The 23,799-nt window shown below is 33.7% G+C and overlaps 1 protein-coding gene across 1 annotated transcript; it reads right to left on the bottom strand.

Moving 5' to 3' along the window:
* Positions 1-469: 469 nt before the first annotated feature.
* Positions 470-18,853, bottom strand: LOC133196068 (uncharacterized). Its single transcript, XM_061332014.1, has 10 exons — positions 18,796-18,853; positions 13,635-13,994; positions 6,813-6,935; positions 6,566-6,679; positions 6,188-6,280; positions 5,796-6,001; positions 2,964-3,216; positions 2,626-2,748; positions 2,114-2,244; positions 470-478 (listed from the first exon to the last, which is right to left on the bottom strand). The coding sequence occupies exons 1-10, from the start codon at positions 18,851-18,853 to the stop codon at positions 470-472; spliced, it is 1,470 nt and encodes a 489-aa protein (XP_061187998.1).
* Positions 18,854-23,799: the final 4,946 nt, after the last annotated feature.

Genomic DNA, 23,799 nt, shown 5'->3' with positions numbered 1-23,799 from the left:
TAAATAGTCAGACATTATTACATCTTATCAACACAGGAGGAAAAAAGATGAAAATATTGAGATAGAAAAGGGAACTAGCCCTTGAGTAATATTACCTTATTTTTAAAAGTGTAAACAGAAAGACGTGCAGAATCTATACTGAGTCGAGGCTTTTTAAAATACAATGACTCTGTTTTGTCTATTGCAGTCCCGGACATGCATTATAGGAGATTTTATACCATTTTCTTTCCGTTCTTTTAAAATAATAAATGGATTGAGTAGACAATATCAAGTGAGCGTTAGGAGGCTACAACATTATTAGGATATCATTTCCTTGATAACCATTTCAGTGCTTTGTTGAGCAAAAATGGGTAGTGGGTGAGAGAAGAGTTTTATTTAACTATGAAGGTGGAGGGTTTCCTTAATTCTGGTTCTTTTAATATGATTTAAGTTCCCAGTTATTTACTGCATTCACACTCCATAGGCGTGCCTATCGGAACTAAAGTGAAAAAGAGAAGAACATGAACACATAGTAAAATTTTGTTTCAGATGGTCGATATCTAGGCACTCTAGAGGTTGTCTTTTTTGGTAATAAAAGAATGAAATGTTTGGAAGCAATAATTCAAAGAATATTTATAAGAAATAAAGGGTTTGTACTTCAACTTTAATTATGGTGGAACGCAAGACTGGATCTTTTTGTGATTAAGAATATTGCTTATGTTTACAGCCTCAATTCCTTTGTTGGAAGATTTGTTGAAGAAATAGGCGGGTAACTTGAGAATTTATCTTTTCTGTAACACGTGGTGGTTTAAAAAGCCCGTGGTTTTTAACATCCATACACAGAGTCAATGAAATAATGAAAATTATGCCTAAACATGTATTTTTAAATATATATATTCATAAATATTTGAAGTGAAACTTTGTGCGTCTTTCAGATAAGACCTTAAAAACCGAGGTCCCGTGTCACGGCAGGCGTTGGCACAATAAAGATCACTCATTGCTCAATGGCCCTGAGTACCGCATAAAGCCCTTCACAGGTATATGGTGACGTCTCTATATGAGTGCAAAATTCGAAGGGAACGTAAAACAACTTGAATCATTCATCTTTTCTAAATTTTCATTCGGTGTAATTTCAATATCCTTAACAATCTTTAAACATTAACGTGATGCTATTCCTTTGTTCTTATAGTCTGAACTTTACCTGCAAAAGTATGGTATGACAGATTACTGTGAATTGGTTGAATATTAGTGTCCAACAATACCCTTGCCCTTCTAGATTAAAAAAAAAAAGTTTACAAACATCACAAGCATTAAGCCTGGATGCTGCTCCGATACCTAAAAGAAAAGTCAATGGAGCAAGTAGAAACCAAATGTTTTCTCTTGCAAATGTAAGACGAAATTTTCATGGAGAAAAATTAGGTAAATCAATATTATGATTGTGAGGACAGTTTGACTATGTAGAAATTGTGTATTTAGTTTATTTTGGAAAGAAAATAATCATTGAACAAGAATTACAAAAGAACTAATGCAGCTATATTTTCTTATTTTCCCTTATTTATGTAGCAATATACCATTATCACCTGCATATGGAGTTCTTATCTCCCAGTTGATTTGATACGCAAGAACAATATCTATTCTCTAAAAATCAGGCAAGCTACTGATTAATAAGTTGAAGAAACAAGAATATCAACAGTTTCGTTTAAAGCCAACATTTCGCAAATACAATGTTCGACACAATGGCCTTGTCAGCAAAAACAATCTATCATTTAATCGAAGAGAGATGCATTTAATGTTCACTAAAAACCGTTTTAATCAGTTACATATTTTGAATAATCTAGAGATAAATTTGGTTGAATTGTTCAATGTTAGATGATCATGATCAGTATAAATCTGTTCCAAGCAGAAAACAACAGTCATGTTTTACATCTCAAGCGTCTCCATCGTTATGCGGAAAAACCTGTAATGCAAAGTCGAGAAATTAAAAAAAAAAAAAACTGAAAGAAAAATGATTAAAAATTGTATCAAAGTGACGCAATGCTGTATTTTAAGTAAGTTATAAGAGCTCTATTGACAATTTCATTGATATGAACTTGCATGCGATTTTCCTATTAAAATGTTTGATTGTATTTTTTACCTCATTTGATGAATTCTCTTTGCATATACAGTAAATAATTATTGCCAGGAGGAAAATAAGTAATAAAAGTCCCCCTCCACCGACTACAAGCCAAAGAACGGGAACCGTCACAGACCGGTCGTACCACAATTCTGCAACAGTAAGACAATACTTACAATATTTATATGGCTCATTTAGATACCAGCATTGCTAACCTAAAGTCGCCTGTAAATTTTTAAAAATAATTTTTGCCTTCTTATATTATCGCAGATGGAAAAAAAAACTGTAGCACTATTTTTTTCAATCATTGATTAGCTGTCAAAGCTGTAGTTAAGCAATAACCAATCACCATAATTTTTATATGCACAAGTTATATAATGCAATAGAATGTTAATATTATTCCTCAGGTAGAAATATTACTGTCTACTGTTTATTGAAATTATGCTTTCCGAAATAAATAAGCGTTTTTTGATATTTTGGTTCACACATAGTAAATGTGATTCCCTTTTTTATTTCATAGTTCATTTACTTGCCTTTCTTATTTAAATCTCTAGCTGAGGCATTCCCCAAACTCATAGATGGATGTGACGGCTTCAGTGTTGTGACGGGAAATGTAGTCGTTTTTGGAGTTGTCCGATGGCTCGGAGGAATTAGACCTAAATTATTTGGTATTAATTTTTCTTACATCTTAATGTTAGTAACATTAATACATTATTTTCTTTTCTCTAAATTGTTCTCAAACATATTTTTATCTCTCAAACAAGATGTTACCTATAAGTAGCATGATATCCAAACCTTACTGAAAATACTTGTTTGTATACTTTTCTAAAGTACGTTTTACTGCTTATATTTCCTGTATTAATACTCTTACATATTTGTCCAGCTTTCCACACGGATATCCTGGCAGTAACAGATTCAGCTGATTGTGTATGGTGTCCTCCGCCCCAATCATTGCTGACGTAGACCAGGAAGTGACGTCCGTCTAATTTTGGGTGCCACAGTCTGATTTTGTCTGAGGAGTAGGAATACATAACTCCTCCGTATTGTGTATTTGTGTCAGCATTTTGAACTGACCCCACTCCGGGAAAAGCAAACCCTCTATTTTCACCATTCGTGGGTGAAATCTACAGATAGTTGGGAGAATCATTAAAGCTTTAACTGATATTTCATAAAACTAACACATTAAATTTCAATAATTACACGAAATGTTCAGATTATGCCCTCGTGCCCTTATATAAGTTAATTGATATTTCTATACAAAGGGGAAATTGGTTGAATTGAAGATGATGATATAATTGATTTTCTTTGGATAATTTTTCTCATTATATATTGCTTATTAATAATTTATGAGATTTGATATTTAGATATCTTCAAGGAGTATGACCCTAATGTCTTATTTTAATTTCAGAAATACTGTCTTTGGGAGTGAGAAGTTTGAACACGTGGTGTTTGTATGAACACTGAAGGCGTTAATTTAAGCAATAACATGTTTAGTTGTTTGTTAATGCGGGAAGTAATGGTTGCAACTATTGCAGAAAAATGCATAAACCGCGTAAGCGTGTTATGTAATTGTTTTCTGCAATGGTTGTAACCCTTGAATCCACACTTTTCAAAAGTTATGTCCGGGGGGGGGGGGGGAATCGCAGAATTCTTACATTGACTTTTGTAACTTTCAGGCTTGTAATTTTGGCTTAAAAAATCGTTACAACTTGTATTTTGATTGCCCCAGGATGAAGCTCCCCGTACACTGAAAGAAAAATTTTTAAACTCAGTGAATATTTCTCGCAGCATGCCTAAATGTTGCAGTGAAACGAAGAGAAACATTGGGATCTTTTTCCTATTAACCTTCTGGTTGATCCCACAATGGGAAAAAACTTCTGCAAAGGGTGGATTGGACTATTGTGGATTTGACATGGAGAAACTAATAGGATTATGTTATATACAGCTGGATATACCATTTACTTTTCTATTTTGAATTAATATATATGCAGAAAACACAGGAATGAGTTAAAAATAAACTGAACAATGGACCTATCAGTCAGGACAGAAAGGTCAAATTAGATTGGTATCATGAAGATGTTGGTAGATATAGATAAATATGAATATATGAATTTAAATTAAATTTTTTTACTCAGAAATTTTTACTCATCTTTTAAACAAAAATAAGTTTGTTCATAAAATCGAAACTTGTTGAAATAAGAGTACTTTTAAGTGGAATATTAAAATTTTGCAAATAATTGTACCTTAGATATGACTAAGTTTTAGAAATACCAACTTGTATATTTTTCTTCAGTATAAACGAAGGTCCCAACATTCACATATTTAAATAAGTTTTTAAACCAAAGTGTTTCTATGCAAGATTCGAGCATTTTAATATTTCATATTTTGTAGATGGCAAAATGCCAACTTTCGTGAGTTACACTATATCACCCATTTTGTATCATTAAAAAACTTTATTGAAAAAAAAATTATTGCAATTGATAGAATGATGTGTCTACTTTTCAGATATACCTGGTTTACCTATACTTAAGGAATAAGTGTCTAATTTTTTGGATTCATGATGTGATCAATCGAGTGGCTTGCGTGATGATTTGCATAAACGCCAAACGCATTTATGCATAAAATTATCACGCAAGCCAATCGATTGATCATCGTCATGAATCCAAAAAATCTGACAGTTATTCCTTATATTTACATGCTCCTGATTCTGCAAATTCCCGTGCTAATAGCCCCGCTTCTGTCTCTATTTGTCCCGCCTTGCAGGTGATTTTTTTTTTAACCGCGCAGGCCCCTATCGATGAACCAATAGATTTATGTAGAAATAAAGTATTTTTACAATTTGTAATTTTATCTCGGACAAAGACATTGGAAATGTAAATACAAGATTTTAAATGAAAGGTAAAACTTATTGTTGAAAAGGGTGATATTTTTTCCACAAATATAACTGGATAATGGCTAGAAAGGACAAATTATAGGACGTTTGGTTGCCATAATGAATTGATCGGAAAAATATATTGTGATTTATTATACTTGCGGATAGTGTAACATGTCAACAAAGTCTCATGAAAATTAGAGAACACTGCATCCGGACGACTTTGCATGGTTTTACCATAGACATGCTTTTAGGAAATTCAAATAAGACATATAGTTCCTTATTGAAAAAGTGACTAGTTTTCTAAGGAAAGTCCGATTTACCTTTGTAGAGTATATTCAATTGATTATCACAAACAAATTGATTACCAAACAAATTTTCTTTTCTCCAGAAAGAACACAGAAGAGTTATATAGCTATTTTTCAATGGAAATCTAATTAGAAAACTTAAGTTACGTAAAACGTAAAAAAAAATATACTTTTAAAAATGTTCTTAGAATCATTACAGTAAAAACAAACTACATAGTATTTCTAAAAAATTTAATTTTTTTTTATATTGAACTGAAAAGTTACGTTTTTCACTTTTCATCAAACTATGTGGCTTGGCCAAATATAAGTTGTTTAACTAAACATATATCACTTCTTTAGTGAGATGGGCACATATTTAAGCAAAGATATTTGAATTTCGGAGGGACAAAAATTGTTTATGCTATTTATCCTTAAAAGAAATGTTATTAAGCACAGTTTCTAGTGCTTGCAAATTTTTCTTTCATGCTAAAAACATTAAAAAAAATTTGATGGTGATAAAACTGAAATAGAATAAAGTACTCACTGTAAAGTATAAAATATCATGGTCAATGTTTAATGGAACAGGCAAGGGAACTTGTAGATTAGGAATCGATGTTCTGCGATCTATTGTTACGCTTTTACTCTTTGTGTTCATCAGGTAGCTCCATACGTAAACTTTCAACTGACCGGAAATAACGGTGTCCACATCTCTCGGCAGTCCCCATCCGTCAGCTAGGTTAAACAAGTTGCCTACAGTTAGAAAAAAGGATACATGTAATGCAAAAGGTATATAAATTAACAAGTAAAATATATGCAGAATGTGCATGCAATAGATCATCATAAATTAAGACAAGTGTCTTTTCATCTAACAATTGTATTGACCATTAAACAAAATCGACTAAAAAGTTTCTTCCTTGAGTGTTAGGAAAATAATACCATTCTCTGGAGCCCAAATCCTGACAGTTCTGGAGTTGTATGCGTAAATTAAACCACTCTTTTCTTTTCCAGTTCTTGAAGTAGACATTGACCCTTTAGGAATATCATCAGAATTAGTGAAAGGAAAATCATTTCGAAAAAAGAGATAAAATTGTATAATTGTTATGCACTTCTCTTCACCGATTAAACAGATAAAGATTTCAGCTGATTCCATCTAGCAAAATAGACTACTTTGTTTATGTTGCTAAAAATGTTTGACATTACTATACTCTTGGTAAAAAAAATTACAGGAGTATTTGAATGTTTTGTGGTCTTTCAATGAATATACTTCAATCAAAACCTTAAACATGCATTAACAAATCTCTTAACAACTTTTACCCATGACGTCAGATACCCAGTCCCGGTCTGTTGAACCGTGACGGAGCTGTACAATAACCATATCTGGCATGATTCCTAGTCCATGATTGATCTCCAAGAAATTATTGTTTCTCGCTAAAGGAATGAGTAGCATTTTTATTATTAAATTATCCATTTATTTAACCATAATGTTCATGTATTTAGTGTAAGATGGAGTGTACATGTATTTTATACGCTATTCACCTTGGTTGACAAAAACAACACCTACCATCTATATTTGTCCAACTGGATTCAAAGGCAGGTGTGGGAAAGTTACATCTACACCAGACACGATATCTGACATCTGCGGCTGTCTCGTTTACCTGGATAACGCCATCCCATGACGATCCACCTTAAATGGACGAATATAAACTACATGTGTCTAAAATTACTTTCTAATTTAATATAACTGGCGATTTTCATTGATGTGTAAAAATTATCTCTATGTGAAATATTTTACTTTATCATAATCCCTGATGATATTTGTTGAAGAGATCTCATTTTTTAATTCTGCATGGCGAAGAGAGAGGGATGAGACTAAATTAATATTAAACTGAACTTGAAATAAAAGACACCACAGAGTCTGCCACATCTGTTTCATATTTGGATGTTTTTATTTTTATTATGGACAATAAGCACCAACTGTAACAACTAAACTGTATGACAAACAAGATGACTTTAGCTTTTAAACTATCAACGTTCCTTATTTATGTAGTAATATTCCGCTATGGCCTAGAAATGGTGTTTATACTCCAAATTTATTTACTAATCAGAAGCGTGCTCTAAATACAATCAATTACTACTGACAGATAAGTCGGTGTAACAGGGAATTCAACAACCTTGTTTAAAGCCAGTGTTGTATCTATTACTATGGATTATTGAGGATGCCCTGCAGACATAACCGACAACCATGTGCTGTTGACTCGTTTATTATAATAGTACACTTCTGGTACATAAACTAATAATAGAATGATGATAAGATATAATAATTCCGGCTACTACATTCCTCCCCTCTTTAGATAATTGTTACAATGTTAAAATTCTAAACAACTTCTAAAATTATCCTTAATTTTAAACAATTAATATTTTAGGTATCACTACCTAAATTATCCAGTTTATAGATTAAACACCGAACTTAATGATAGTCATTACATCTTTTGCGATCATTACAAGAATACAAAAAAAAAAAAAGAAAAACAATAAGGACTTCTTAGTCCGGTGACCTGCTGGGGACTATTGTGCCCCTTTTCACAGCATGATCACAACTTAAAAGAACATCAGGTTAACACAAAATCTTTAAGGTTTACATGAAGCTGCTTCATTCTCTGGCTTCGCCTCAGTGGTTGAGCAACAGGTTTCTGTGACGTATTCTCAACTAACGGACTTGACTTGCACTGTTTCATAGCACAATTTATTGGATCAGCTGTTGGAATGTGTGTCTCCAACTCAATTTCTTCACAATTAATCTCGTGCCTCCTTGATCTGTTCCCCAACTCTGCGTTGACTGTTGAATTAACTTTCTTGAACTGTGACATGTTGCGTGTCACCTCTCCGTTGACTGTGATCATGGATCCTTTCTTGTCTGTTACAATTCTGGGCTCGAGTGAGAAGTATTGCTGCATTTTATCACCACGTTTTTCCTTTGTCATCACAACTGTATCTCCTACACCAATGTCACGTGACTTTGCTTGGTTTCTCCTATCCGCATAATGCTTCATGTTGAATTTCTTCTGGCTATCTCTCTCTCTAACTTGAATGTCTGTCAAAGTTGAGTCTCTGTTAGTGATAACTGGTAGCCTTGTCTTCGGATCCCGATTGAACAGTAGATCAAATGGTGCACGACCGGCGGATGAGTGTGGTGTTGCACGGTATTGTCTGAGAAAGCGATACAACTCTTGCCGCCAGTTAAGTCCATCAATATGTGCAGAGCGCACAACTTTCATTAACGGCTTATTAAAACTTTCGGCTTGAGCATTGGCTCTGGGCCATCTCGGTGTTATCCTTCGATGGATGAACCCCATGTGTTCTGCATATCTTCTGAATTCATATGATTGGAATGGACTTCCATTGTCACTTTTTATTATCTTAGGTATCCCATATGCACTTATAACTTTATCCAGTACAGGTATGGTGGATTTGGCTGAGACGGATTTTACAATCTCTACTACTGGGTAGCGTGAATATTCGTCTATTATCACAAATAAATAGTCTCCACTAGGTAACGGTCCGCAAAAATCAATGCTCAAATTCTCCCAAGGTCCACCAGGTAGTTCGGACATTTTCAATGGCCCCATGGCATGACGTTCAAGAGTAAGGAGTTGACAGGCTGTGCAGTTTGTAACACGCTTTTCCACTCTCGCATCCGTGCCAGGAAACCATACTTTCGACCTAAGAAAAGCTTTTGTTCTTGCCATTCCCTGATGACCTTCATGTGCGATGTCTATAGCCCTGTAAGATATTGCGTGTGTCACGAAGCAGAATGTTATCACTGTGAACAGTAAGTTCGTCTCTCACTGAGCAGGGTAGCCTAGTAGATATCCTCCTCTCCCCTTCACTACATAGAATGTACACACAGTATATTTCTGTGGAGCTTCTATTTTCACATCACATGTGCCGAGCACTTTGATTGTGTCCTTAACACCATGTGGAACTAATTTTCCTTGTACTTTTCCTGTGTGTAAGCTTGGTTTTCCAATCTTCTCATTATCTGTCTCATCTAGAATGTTCACAGAGGATCCACTGTCAGCCAACAGTTTAATTTTCTTGTCGTTCAAGTTCACTGTAACATAGGGGCCTCGTACTGTGTTGACTCTCTCTGCATGTCCTATGAGTTTAACTCCATAGCAGTAACCATCAGAGTCACTGTCACTACAGTCTGGATTATTGTGCTCTTTGTTCACTGCCCTCACTTTCTGAGATTTCTTACTGCGACACATTTTTCTGTAGTGTCCTACTTTATGACAGTCATGACACTTTTGTCCTTTTGCTGGACATGGGTGGTCCGTGTGTGGAAAGGGTCCACCACAATTCCAACACTGTCCTTTGTGTTTTGGTTTTGAGACATGGTGTTGTTTTTGAGTGTTTTTGAGTGACGTCGGTGTAGTCGTTTGCTAAACACTTTGTTTACGCTCGCTGTATCAAGCCTCTCCATTGCTGTGGCTTGCGAGTCTGAGATTTCCATTGCACGTCCAAGCTGGACAATTTGATCGAGGGTTTTGTCAGCTTCTCTAAGTGCCCTTCGTCTTAGCTGATTAGACCTACAGCTTTGGATGATTTGTGATAAAATTTCACTGTCTGTGTCAGCAAATTCACAGTTTTTCGCGAGTTTCCGAAGTTCTGTCAAAAACTCATCAAGTGACCTTCTTTTTGTTTACAGCAACGAAAGTTATAGAGATCCAACTGAGTATTCTTTCTAGGGCGAAAATAATCAGTAAGTACCTTTTTCGTACCGCTGTAATCCGGAGTTGATGTCCCTTTCTGCGCCTCGTATATGTCGTAGGTTCTTTCGCCCACATAGTGTAAAAGTAAAGCTCTCTTCCTATCGTCTATACTTTTAATTGCGTTTTGATCAGGTTCCTAACCTTCAGGCACTACGGGATTCACTAATTTCAGGGCGATAAACAAATTTTCCAGGCGACCAATCCATCTGTACCATCGGGGCCCTGCGTTGTTTTTGTCTGTTTCTGGGTCGAACTGTGGAAATATAGGCAACGTGATGTCCATCCTCGTCGCCACTTGTTGTATCTATTACTATGGATTACTGAGGATGCCCTGCAGACATAACCGACAACCATGTGCTGTTGATTCGTTTATTATAATAATACACTTCCGGTACATAAACTAATAATAAAATGACGATAAGATATAATAATTCCGGATACTACAGCCAGCATTTCATAATTTCTATGGTCGTTATAATGCTTTTGTTCGCAAATATATCCTATCACTAGGTCAATTTTAACGGACACATTTCATATAAATTGTTAGGCCTTTGTTTTTATACTAGATCTGACTACGGAGTATTCCGTCTACCTGATCAATACATAGGGCCGGTTGACAGGGAATGCTTTTTCCTCCTTGGCACCTGATCCCAGCTCTGGAGTTTCCAGAGTCCATGTCTAATGCCATTTTCACAGATGTGTATATATTGTTTGTTGACTTTTTAAAAAAATATATCGATTACTGTTCGTAATCTTCACCTTTTTTCACTTGTAAATTGACGTTGTCATGGATTATCCTCGATTTTATATAACGTTTACGTTATTGTGACGTCATTTATGCTTGAAAGAACGTTACGTTACTACAGCTTTTAACAAGACTTCTAAATAAACCACTATGCAATCAAAAGTGTTTTCTTCCATGTGTGATGTCAAAAGCAGTGGTATCGTCTGTTTTAGTTTACATACCTTCAATAGAATTTCGGGTTTTAAAGGTAAGCGCCATTTTAGGCTAATATTATTATTCAAAACATTCAGTGAATAAACCGCCGAAGAATTCAGCGTAATTAAAAAGTCCTTCTCGCTGAAAAGTCAGACCCTGGAATTGAACGACTACATATTGGAGACCTTATCTATAGAGACATTTAAACGGAAGTCGCAAATGCACATGAGTACATGAATGAATTAGATTGTAAAATTATACAGACTAAAAAATTCAAGGAGCTCTGCATATATCTGCAATAGAATCAAACCAAAATGAGTCGTGACCAAGAATAGAATTGCATCGCTTAAATCACTCACACTTCCGCAGTTAGAATTCATGGCAGCATTGATCGCTGCGAGATTGGAAAATCACTTGCAAAACTCATTTCCATAAAAGAATATAACCTACTGGTCACACAGCCAAATCCTGTTACAATGGCTGTCTAGCAAGAAACTGGTCGTGCTTCTTTGCTGCAAAGTTCGTGTAAAACAGAATATTCGAAGATATGTAGTACTTTCACATGGAAATACTATCCCAAACATGACAATCCTGCTGATCTACTGATTCGAGGACCAGGCGCAACTCCATGCATGAAAATTACGTTATGGAAATGCGAGCCATCATAGATTTACAACAATGAAGCATGCCCTGTTGTAACCCGCAACCGACCTCAGTATATTCCGTAGTAGACACACGTTGTCGAAAGACATTGCTACTAAACCTGAAAACATTTTGATCATCATCAACGTATCAAGATTAGGCAGTTAGAGAATACTACTACCGGTACATTTAATTGCCGACATTACATAATCGAAGAAAAATCGACAATTTAACATCCGAAGAGCTGTTGATAGCTCAAAAGAACTTAATAGAGGGATGTCAAGCAAACACCTTTTCTGAGGAGATTTTGAAAATCACCTTCAGTGGAGACAAACCATCTATTGTCAGACAACTTCATCTATTACTTGATAACGATGGATGCATAGGCTTTAGAGGTTGGATTTTGCCAAAATATACAACCATACGAATTGTTATTTATTTCCACAGAAGGATGTTACACACTTGATCATTAGGCACGCTCATAAGCGCAGTAGCCATATGATATATGCATTCTAGTACGACTGCAACAGTATCATTCATCCGACAGAAATTTTGAATACCAGCAATCAGGCAGGCTGTAAATTCTGTTACGACGAAATGCGTGGTTTGCAGAATACTAGTAGTAAATGAAAAACACTAATCATTACCAGAGAGACAATAGCTTTGCCCAATTCTGTACATAGGAATCAGCATCATTTGCTACATCCTCAAAACGTCAGGGGCCGTCAGTCAACTCGTTGCCGTTGGACCACTGACAAATTTTATTCGATATTCCATGGGCTTGTTTCTCTAATTGAGAAGGACCAATCAGAATGTTTCATAAGTTCAAAGGTAAACAGGTGACACCTCATTGCATGTGTCACAGGTTGTTATCATCGAAAGGTTTAATGTGATCAGTCGAGATATAAGAAAACCAATCAAGATTTTCCCCAGCTGCTTTAATCTAAAACCATAAAGAAAAATCTAAAAAAAATATATATATATATATATAGGAGTTACTGGAAATTCATTCCAAATGTAGCTTCATGGTTTGGAGGTTTTAGTGAGCGACTAAAATGATAGGCCATTTATATATTTTGAAGCTCTACAAACTGTAGTCAAGAAGGTTAAAGCGATAGTGACTGATCGACCTTTAACGTAGGTCTCACCCAATCTCAATGATCCAGACAACATCACATTTGCTGTACGGATACCATACCCGACAGAAGACACAAAGAATTCAAACGATTCTAGCTTTTTTGATTTGCCTGGATAACGAGAACACAACTTACCATCATTTTTGGAGCCGTTGGAAGAGAATAACATTATTTTACTTCACTGAGAGAGTATCATAGAGCAAATGGAAACTGAACGCAGAATATAAAAGTCGGTGATATTGTCCAGATCTACCTCTGATCACGTTGCAACTAGCTGTCGTGAAGGAACTCATACAGGAGAGAGACAGATTCCTCAGAGCCTCCACTTTACAAACGAAAAATGGACATACAATTTCAAAACTTTACCCAATGGTAGGGAACAATAACGATCTTCAAATACATTTTTCCGATCGAATGTCAAAGCCAAAAACCAAAGAAAATATCGTAAACCTTAGAGTTTAGTGATTGTGATCTTAATATAATTTGAACTGTTAATTTAATCTGATTTTTAAACATGTATTTTTCATTTAAGTGCCCTGAGTGCCATGGTCATGGATTATATTTTATATAAAGTTAACGTTATTTTAACGTCATAATGTTTGTATACTATTTACAAGAGTTTTAAATAAACCACTTTGCAATCAAGACGTGTTTTCTTCCTATGCGATACTAAGTACACTTGAGAACAGACATCATCTTCCATTTTTTCCCAAAACTTTTAGGATGTTATCCGCAATAGTCCTCAATTCATAAGCAAAGAAAAAAGCAGAAATCTTACCAAAATAGACAGTTTATTTCTAACGTTCAACAAATGAAATTTTCATACTATTAGATGTGATGAAAATAACTCTAAAATGCATTAAATTCGGAGAATTCAAGCTCTGAAAACATACCCGAGAACAGTGTAATACCCGATGATTTCCCGTTTTCTCTTTTAGGAACCATAATCCTGATGCTTGAATCAGCTTTATACTTATAAACTACCCCTCCATAGGGACTGTCAGAGTCATCCGTCCTTTGCGTAATACCGCTCCCCGGAAAAATAAAGTCTGAGCCAGTGTGAGCTTTGACTTGAACGTCTACTTTCAACGGGAGTTCGTTACAACTCTCCTCCATTTCGGCAATAAAGCTGACGTCATTGTCTTGGATTGTGCTCTGGGCTTTTACTGAAAACCACGTTCCAGAAACGGCTTTGGGATTAGTGGTACAATTACCCGCTTTACTGGTAACGCTGCAGTTTCCTCTAACAAATACTACAATGAATCAAATTCTATAATCAATAAAACCATTTTAAAAAGAAATTTTAAAAATTGTAAAAACTAGTAGGAATGTCAACGATTATAAGACTATCGTTCGGCCATACTGCCTATCAACTAAATAATTTTTACTCATTTACTCTTAAAAATGTACAACTTTACGGTAATTTTGAATTCGAGGTAATAAGACTAGATTCACCTTATTTATTTCAAATGCATCAGTGTTTTCGTGAGTAAAGTCGCGTTATGGAAAGGCTTAAAACCGTTCCTACATTGTAGTTCATTGTTCTCGGCAAGGAAATAATTTGCGCGATTATTTTTGAATGTTAAACATGCTTCAAAATGAAAAATACATGAAACTGAACTGGTGTTTTGTGTCTTTAATAACATCAAATTTATATATCATTTTAAAGGACCAAAGGTCAACATCCGTCAAATTCGTCGAAATCTTAAATTGGAACTTTTCTCGCACCTTCCCTCCAAAAAAAGCTCTAAGGTACAGAGCTAAAAAAATTATGCTACCACAAACGTAATCGGAACTGATTTTTAACCTCTTAGTGCTGAAAATGGAAAGAACTTTAAAGAAGTATTTAGATTCATGTTTTAAATTTAAAAATTCCGACAATATGTAAGATCACACATGATATACAGATGCATGTAATTTATGAAACATTTCTGTGTGTCATTTACTGTTGTTTTTTCATGTTTCATATCAATTCATTTCTGAATGTATTGGTTGTTCATACACCATTTCCTTACTAACAATTGTTGCAAGCTATGTATGTTTTGATGGAAGAACATTAAACTTTTTACCAAATGCATGGGTTAATGATTTAGCTGGAACTGACACGTGTACACGGTCTCGGTTGATGGATGAAATATGAAGATAACCAACAGCATTCAATCTCGAAAGTCCACTGAAAAGATACAAATTTGGAGCAGAGCAAACACGGACCTCAAAATTTAGAGGTGGGATCAGGTGCCATGGAGGAGTGAGAATCCCCTGCCGACCGGTGACACCCGCCGTGTGCTCCTTGTCATGATTGGGGGGGAAAACCGGAAAAATCCGTAAACAGTTCAGTGTATAAGTAATGGCATAACAATTAGTGTGAAAAACATCAGTCAGCATTTGACTTAATGATAGGTTGTATGCGCTGACAAGGTCATTGTATCGACCGTAAAACTTGCGAAATGATGACTTACTTGTTTCATCAACTTGATTGTCAATAGTTTGCCTCGTTTTAGATATTGTTCATACGTAGAGCATGCTCTTGCGTATCGAATCAACTGAGAGACATAAACCCCATATGCAGTTGATAAGGGTTTATTGCTACAGAAGTAAGGGAAGTTGACGATTGAAAAGTTAAGTCATCACATTTATCATAAAGCTTTGTTGTTATCTAGGTTACCATTAACGTCTTTTTCAAGTAAAATATCTAAATATGAAACAGATGTGTCAGAATCTGTGGTATCTTTCACTTAAAGCTTTGGATCAATCACGTATAATTAGACAGGACAAGCGAAAAAAATTTGAAAAGCCTATTTAGATAACATATACAGAACAAATAATTTGAAATCAAATATGTTAAGCTCAAATATCAATTCTACTTGAATGTTAAAAATACTAAGAATGTGAAATATATATAAAGCATCCTGTAACAGTATGAAAAAGACAGACTCTTGACATTGACACACACACAAAAATATTTGAACGAGTACTCGGCTATCGTTCTTCTAAAGCATCCGAGTATTCGAATAAGCTGTCCGAGTAAAACTGACATCCCTAAAAATAGTAACGTTAACAGCAAGATAATCACAAATAAAATGCTAGTAAGTAAAAAAAAAAGAAATCCGGATCTACATGGAGAAAAATTATTTTATATCACATACCCTGTAGTGTTTCATCCCTGATACAGGTATTTTGCAATATGTGAGATATATAGAGAATATCACACTCTTATTTTGATCTCAAACCTGAGATTGGCCCTGAGATGTGGTCTCGGTCCGAGCCTTTAGCCCCAGATCAAATCAAATTAATTAGAGTGGATGTTGTTTATAGCATATGCTTAAAACACACTAAGAATTCAATGTTTAAAAATTTTTATCAGTATTTACAGGAGAAGAATACAGCACATACACATCGCTACATTTTACAATAATTTTCATTCATTCAAGGGATGTACATTGATTGCAATATTTCCACCAGTGTTTGCATTTGTAACATGTTGATATTCGTCACACCCGTCATCAATCATGTCACATTGTTCTTGATAATTGTCTGTAGCAGTGCCCACAGTTCCCCTAGAAAATACGGTGGACATTTCAGTTTTCTTTTTGCATGATTGTAAAGTGGTTGTAGTTATTTATTGACTCCTGTAATTTGCATTATCAAGAACCATGTGACACGAATTTTCTAAGCCAGGCAGTCCAGTTTATCGAGACGTCTGCGCATGTAAACACCGCTGGACAACAGCAGTCAGTTCCATGGTTGATCTTCGCATCTCTTTGAGAATCAACGGAATGAAAATACAGCCAGAAAAACCTTCAACATGTCACAAAATAACAACATTAGTGGAAATATCACAATCAATGTATATCCCTTGAAGGAATGAAAATTGATGTAATAAGGAGCAATGTATATATGCTGGGTTTTTTAAATTTCTAAACTTTGTTATCTTGTGTTTTAGGCATGTAATAAAAACAACATCACACTCTAATTTTGATCATGGACCTGAGATTGGCCCCTCGGGTGGTCTAGGCTCTGTAGGCTAGGGCTGAGACCACCTCTCAGAACCAATCCCAGCGATAAGAGAATACATAAATGTGTCATACTTTTTGTAAAGCTCGTAAACTGCAAAATTATATCGCATCTTTTGAAAATAATAATTTCTTTATTTTCCTATTGAAACCTACTTTATTGTTGAAACATGTACCTGATGATGCCACTTTTAAGTAGTCCATTTATTTTAAGCTTTAACACGTTTGAATTGAATAAAGGCAAACCATAAACTTGGAGAAAAATAGGAAGGACGAGGTTTGGTATTAGAGAGACACAAAGAATACATGCAGGCATGTATCGATATTCTTATGTTATGTATGTCAATGGATTAAGGATGACAAAAGAAAATATGCTCATTTTAAATGTCGGAGATTTCAGGAGAACCTGATCCAATACATCAAGCTTTACTCGTTCTCTCTTCAAAGTACAAAATTATTGTTTATAAAACCAAGTCGTCTGTATTTTCGGTTCCCAATGTAATCCCGGTGAATTAACTTAAAGTGTGCATGTGTTTCAGAACAAAGCTCCATTGTGATACAAAGAGAGGGTATTGAAGGGGATTGAGAAATTACATTTTGAAATCAAAACATGGTCAATATTTCGGTTATCTTTAATCACAAGTCTTAAGTATCAAATTTGTGATTTTTTTATTATAAAATACAGTCAACACACAGTTTTAAAAAAATGTACTCCGGTACCGTTATTGGTCATGACATGTACACGAAAGACCTTCTGAATGCCAAAAAATAAATAAAATCTACATTTTTGTGCCTCTTAATACTAGGAATGGGTGCATGTAACACTTTTTAATATTTCTATCATTTTTTCTTTTTCTTTTTTCATTTTGGTCATTTCGCTTTGTCCTTAATATTGATCACATCTTAAGTGCACAACATGAATGCTTCATTTTCGGTTCAGATGGTAGCTCATGACAATAAAACGTGTCTTGAACCAAAATCGATGTCATTTGAACAAAGTTGGCTCACAGAGAATGGAAATATAAAATTCATGTAAAGTTCATATTTATGACGAACAACGACAGATCGGTACAGATATCTACAGATCAGTTAAATGACTCTGGTGACCTAAAGGTGGATTTTTTGAAACAAATTATACATGTACATTGTAGTTATGATGAAGAATATAGGGCATTTTTTATTGCATGGTCTAACGAAATAATATGAGTTTATTATGATGGTAATCGAGAGTTTAAGGATAAAATGAACTTAGCGTTACAGCGTGAGATATTTTGATGATATAAAACAACGCATTTGCTTCATAACTAAATCGAAGATTCTAGATCTGTAAAACTGCAAAGCATCAATATACTTTACTAAGAATTTTAAGTGTTCAAGTTTTACCATATGTATACTTCATATTGTATTATGTAGAAAATAAATTAAGTAATACTTGACATCATATTGAGGTAATTTTAAACATATCAAGGCTAAAAAATTTTTTTTTTCTCCCTGCAAATATACAGAGTGTTTTAAGATGATTCATTTTTCAGTTAAGCTGTAAAAATTAGGAAAATTTTATTGTCATTTTTTTTATGTGTAAATATATTTATTTTGAGAAAATAGTTGTACCCATCGCTTTAATGCTTTAAAATATTTTTTTAACAAACGAAAAAAAAACCCAAAAATGAATTTGAATTTTAATAAATAAATACCTGACTATTTCATGCATACGATGAAATCAACATATCTATAAAAATTTTGGAAAAAAAAAATTCTCAGTTGCCTATACAATAACATAAGACTGTAGTAATTAATATTTTGATGAATTGAATTTTCCATGCTCAGCCAATGGGATCTTTTGAAAAAGTATTTTCAGCTTTTTTTATGAAAGCGATATTTTCTCTTTAAGCATTTTAATTTAATACTTCTATATTTTTAGGAATATTTTTCAGGAACTATGTATTGTACATACTGTTTAATTTATACTGAGTGAAGAATTAAGAGGAAAATTACCTTCTAGTTCCTTAAACACCTTTGAAATATTCACTTATTTACTTACCTGTGAAGTAACCACTTGTCAACAACAACAACCAAATCACATGTCTGGCTTTGTTCATCGTGAAATATAAAGAGTGGGTAGAAAAACTGCAATGTTGAACGTATTCACATTAAGTGGAGATTTCTAGTGCAGTCTTTTAATAAAGTAGGATAAAAAAAAAGTTCTCAATAAGCTGAAGAGATTAACATTGGGCAGCACTATCAGATACAAATTGGGACATACCATAAACATGACAGTGTAGCTACTCATTTTAGATGTTGTATTTTATAAATCCAATGTAAATGATTACAAGTGCTCGTTCTCGATAAAAATGGTTCCCCTGCAGGGGCTGCACGAACAATGAAGTTTTTTTTCTTATAGTTATAAGAAAAATATATTAGGACAAGGCACAATTAAGACAGGCATGAGGAGCAATGTTATCTCTGACATTAAATATGAAAAACAGAAACTGCTCGTGAAGAAGAAATCATAAACCCTTTCCTATTTGTTCTTACGATTATTTCTTTTATACTCTGTATTATTTTGGGTTTTTTTTTATTATTGAATATGCTAAATACAAAGGGGAGCAAATCAATAAAAAAGACAGCCTTAAGGTATGTCACTCGTGAAATTTGTTATATCAAGGATCTTTTGAGAAGTATATTATGGATAAGTACTCATATAGTATGACTCAAAATCGCAGAGAAAATGGGGGGGGGGGGGGTCAGTGTGCATCTAACTGAGCTATGGTACAATTAAAGTGACCTTTTTGCACTTAAATTGTAACTCTTTGGTTAATCACTTTAACCGTTATCATATTTTATAAGATGTAACCATGGCAATAAACATAATCTTATTTTACGTCAAATAGTTTGAATAATATTTATCATTGAACAAATCATGCAAATTAATGCGCGTAAATTATTGTGTGACCTTTTTGCACTAAAAAAGTCTCATATTTGGGGTATTAAAAATCTAAATAGGCAATAGAATATTTTCTTGTATCAAACTTTTTACGACTTAAGTGCTGATCGGTCAAAAGTATCGAGTAGTTTAAAATAATGAAGGAAAAAGTTTGGGTCGGTGACGTAAATTTTGAAATATTGGTCAAAATATGCGATTTTCAGGCAAAAAACTGTGTAAATTTTATCTCGATTTCCTTAATATATCTTCATTTCTTGGTAATGTTTGTTGAGCGAAGGTGTAAATTTTGTTATAAAAATATAAATTGAGACCTATATTGAATATTCCAGGCATATCATAACGGAAAATATTCTCTGAGTAAAAGTATGTGAGGCTTAAGTTCCCAAGATACTAAATTTAATAAATGTGTAGATTTGCAGAATTTTCTGCTAAATATCCTTCCGCCACAAGAAATAGTCGGTTATAAATCTTGCTTCTTTGTGAATTTTTGAGCAGTTTTTTAATTGAATGTTGAACATTTTACATTGTTTAATTTAAATATGTTATAAAGATTGAATTGTAATAAATAGTTTTTAAGTAAGAGGTTCTGACTGAAATTTTCTAAAAGGCTGACGAGTGACATACCTTAAGGTACTATATATGCGACTTTTTTTTGCTTGATATTTCAAGCCATAAACAGGATACCGTAAATGAAGAATAGAAACTTTTAATTTGCTATAACAGTTTCGTGCATATTTAAGATGATTGCTGGATATAAAGTATCATTGTATAGTGTGAATAAACGGATATCTAAAGCTGAACGAAAATTGTAAAATGTATCTTAACTATATTCATTTCAAATAGGATAAGGAACTGGACAGCAGGCAAGAATGCATGTGTAAGTCTCTCTTTGTATAGGTCATTTACAAAATATAACGTTTTGAAAAATGGAAGTATAAAAAAGAATGTTACAAATCAAACAATTAAAAAGTGCATACATTAAAAAAAATGTACTCAATCAGCTGTTTACAATTTTTTTTTTGTAAGTTGTATAGCAAAAACGGGCAAATGCATGAATAATATTGGACTTTGCTCTTTTATAATTTTAAATATATCAGTGTTAATGATATATTGATGTGATGCACAGCATCAGATACATTTCTACTAAGATCACATTTTGTTTCTTTTCTCCATAAAATAATTTCTTGGTGTTGAAAGAAATATTAACTCATTAAGATATTGTAAAGTTATTAATAGAACTTGTCCTTTGTAATGATTTAGAGAACAATACAAAAGCTGTTTTTCGAGGTCCGTGTTTGCTCTGCTCCCGAGCTGTATTTCATTTGTAAGGCTCATTTCAACTGCAATTTGGAGGAAGTCGGTTTTAATTCACATCTGGTAATCCAACCTATACTCAGTTTCCTTTCAAAAAATTAAATTCTTCAAAATCACCTGAATGACCAGTTTTGAATACTTTTAACATTCCAGTCAATGAGTTTGATTTACCGTAGTTATACTGGATTCCAAAATTTCATAAAAATCCTTACAAATAAAGGGTAGGGTCTCTCAATTGTTCAATGAAGACCTTATCCTCATACTCCTCACCGAAATATTGACTGCTGTGTACATGAAACTTCAGACGTATTGTGCAACTTCAATGTCAAGAAGTGGTGTAAATCAAAAGAGGATTGTAAATAAAAACTCAAACGAACTTTTGAAAAATTTACAATCTCAAAACTTTTCAAACATCAATAGCTACAAAACAACTAACGTTTTTACGCTTCATATAAATTAATGAGCAGTCTGTTTGATATCATAGATAACTGCTTCCTCGATAAAAATGGAACTTTTTTTCATATATTGTGATTGGTCATCTTCAAAATTAGTCAGTAAAGAATCATTCTGATTCTACATACAAGTACTCTGAAGTTAATTTTAAAAAAGATGCTCCTCCATGGCACCTGATCTCACCTCTGGTGTCTTAGAGGTCCGTGTTTGCTCTGCTCCTATTTTGTAATGTTTAATGGACATTTGAGGCTCGAATACTGTTCGTTATCTCTACATATTTCATGCTGGAGTTCCTCATTGCCATTATCTATGTAGTCTTTGGAGACCAGGTCTTCCAACAATCTCTTGTAATTACTCTGTCAAATGAGTTGATGTTACAAGGATTTTCACAAGCCCGTTTAAAGTCAGCATTCCGAAAATTCTAAGGTCGTTATAATGCCCTTGTTTGTAAATACAAAGTATCGTTGGGACGTATTTAGTCTGACATGATTGATACCATTTGTTAGGCCATTGTTTTTATACTAAATTTGACTATGGAGTACTTCATAAACATGTATATGAACAGTACATAGCCTCATGGCTGGCGTGAATGGTCGACAGGGATGCTTACTCCCCCTAGGTACCTGATCCCACTTCTTGTGTTTCCAGAGGTCCGTGTTTTTTCATGTTCACGATTCTTTTTGTTTATTGGATTTATGAGATTAATCACTGTTCGTTATTTTCACATTTAACACTGTTTAAAGTAAAAAAAAAAAACTCATAAATTTCCAATTTGCAAATTCAATATAGTCTTTTCAATGATTGTGAAAATTTCAGTGTTAAAATATAAGTTGCCATACAAAACTAAAAGCATATCACTTTAATCTTTATAAATACAAAATGTTTGTCTCAGATTTTTTCTACATCAAAAATGCAGAAAAACATATATTTACTTTCGATATACGTATATATATATATATATATATATATATATATATATATATATATATATATATATATATATATATATATATATATATATATATATAACAGATCATTATCTTTTGGTGGGACTACTGTCTTAATGCATTCCAATCACACATAAAAGAGCATTAGATATTTCATGAGATGTTAGATTAAAAAAAATTTAAAGGTTTCTAGTCTTTTCAAGTGTTCTGGCCTTTTACAAGGTTCTTCATTAATTTTCGTTCGTTTTTGCTTGACGATCGATTATTGGTGATAAATATGAGAGATGTAAGTGCATGTTAAGACCTCCTGACATATAAGGAATCCCCCCTGTCAAACAGAGACTACGGGGGATCTCTGGTCACTGAAAAAGCTTGTCCTCGTGACGAAAGATAATTTATGTTCACTTACTTGTGCGTGAACATCAAAAGTCACACAGGGAGTTGATGTGTTACATTATCGCTCGAACCATAGCTATCACTTTGAATGCAAGTCTCATTCCTTTTAATTTAAATTATAAACACCAACGTAATGAATGGAACACACCGATTAATGTTCAAAATGCTCAACTTCAAAAATTATTTTGGACAAAATAAAAAATGAGTAGTTATGAATAAGATGTTGTTACGTTTAATGAAAGACTGATTTCTTTAATCAAAGCTATGGTGGCATATCCCCCCCCCCAAAAAAAAAAAAAAAATTGCAAGTTATTTTTTTGATATATTATACCGACATGAATATGACAGCATTCAATATAACTATATGTTGACATAAAGGAAAAATGTGATCGGATTAGAATTAGGATAATTTCATAAAATATTGTCCACAAAAACAACAAACATATCTATGCTGAAATACAACTTTATGTTGAAATGCAACTTATTTAAATGTTAATAAAAAGTATTTATGCTATTAATTTAGACTTTTATTACAATACAATTATATGTTTTGTATTTTGCTTATATAAAGGAGAGGCCACTCAACCTTTCCTAAATATTTTGTGCATCTTCGACGACTCTTTATAGCCTACTTTAATACCTAAGAGTGATATGAATATGTTTTGAAATTTGTCTGTACACAAAGAAGATGAATGTACCGGTAACTCTAAATAAGTTTCTTGTCAACATAAATACGTTGCATATCAACATAAATAAGTTGCATCTCGCTTTTTGAAAGTCATATATGATATTTAATATTTTATTAAAAGTTTCCAAATTCTTAAAGAATCACATTTTTCTTGCATGACAAAATACATGTCCTTAGTAATGATGCATGTTAATATATATATACATGTGTATATGTAGAACAAGAACAGAGATATGGGTTAACCCATATCCAAGTTATTCGTAATATAATTTTTTCAGTAAACGACTCAGAAAAACTTATTGC

The sequence above is a fragment of the Saccostrea echinata genome, unplaced genomic scaffold, assembly GCF_033153115.1.
Source record: "Saccostrea echinata isolate AGI-Se365-2 ecotype Australia unplaced genomic scaffold, CSIRO_AGI_Sech_v1 ptg000030l, whole genome shotgun sequence".
Classification (NCBI taxonomy): domain Eukaryota; kingdom Metazoa; phylum Mollusca; class Bivalvia; order Ostreida; family Ostreidae; genus Saccostrea; species Saccostrea echinata.
Note: the sequence above shows the minus strand (reverse complement) of the source record. Positions and strands in the feature narration are given on the sequence as shown.

Excerpts from the sequence above, each read along its gene's own strand:
- LOC133196068 (XM_061332014.1), bottom strand. The coding sequence starts at position 18,853 with ATGAACAAAGCCAGACATGTGATTTGGTTGTTGTTGTTGACAAGTGGT. Across the intron at positions 3,217-5,795 it reads ATGATATTTTATACTTTACA|ATTTCACCCACGAATGGTGA; the intron begins GTGAGTACTTTA and ends AACTATCTGTAG. Across the intron at positions 2,245-2,625 it reads TAGAGATTTAAATAAGAAAG|AATTGTGGTACGACCGGTCT; the intron begins GCAAGTAAATGA and ends TTACTGTTGCAG.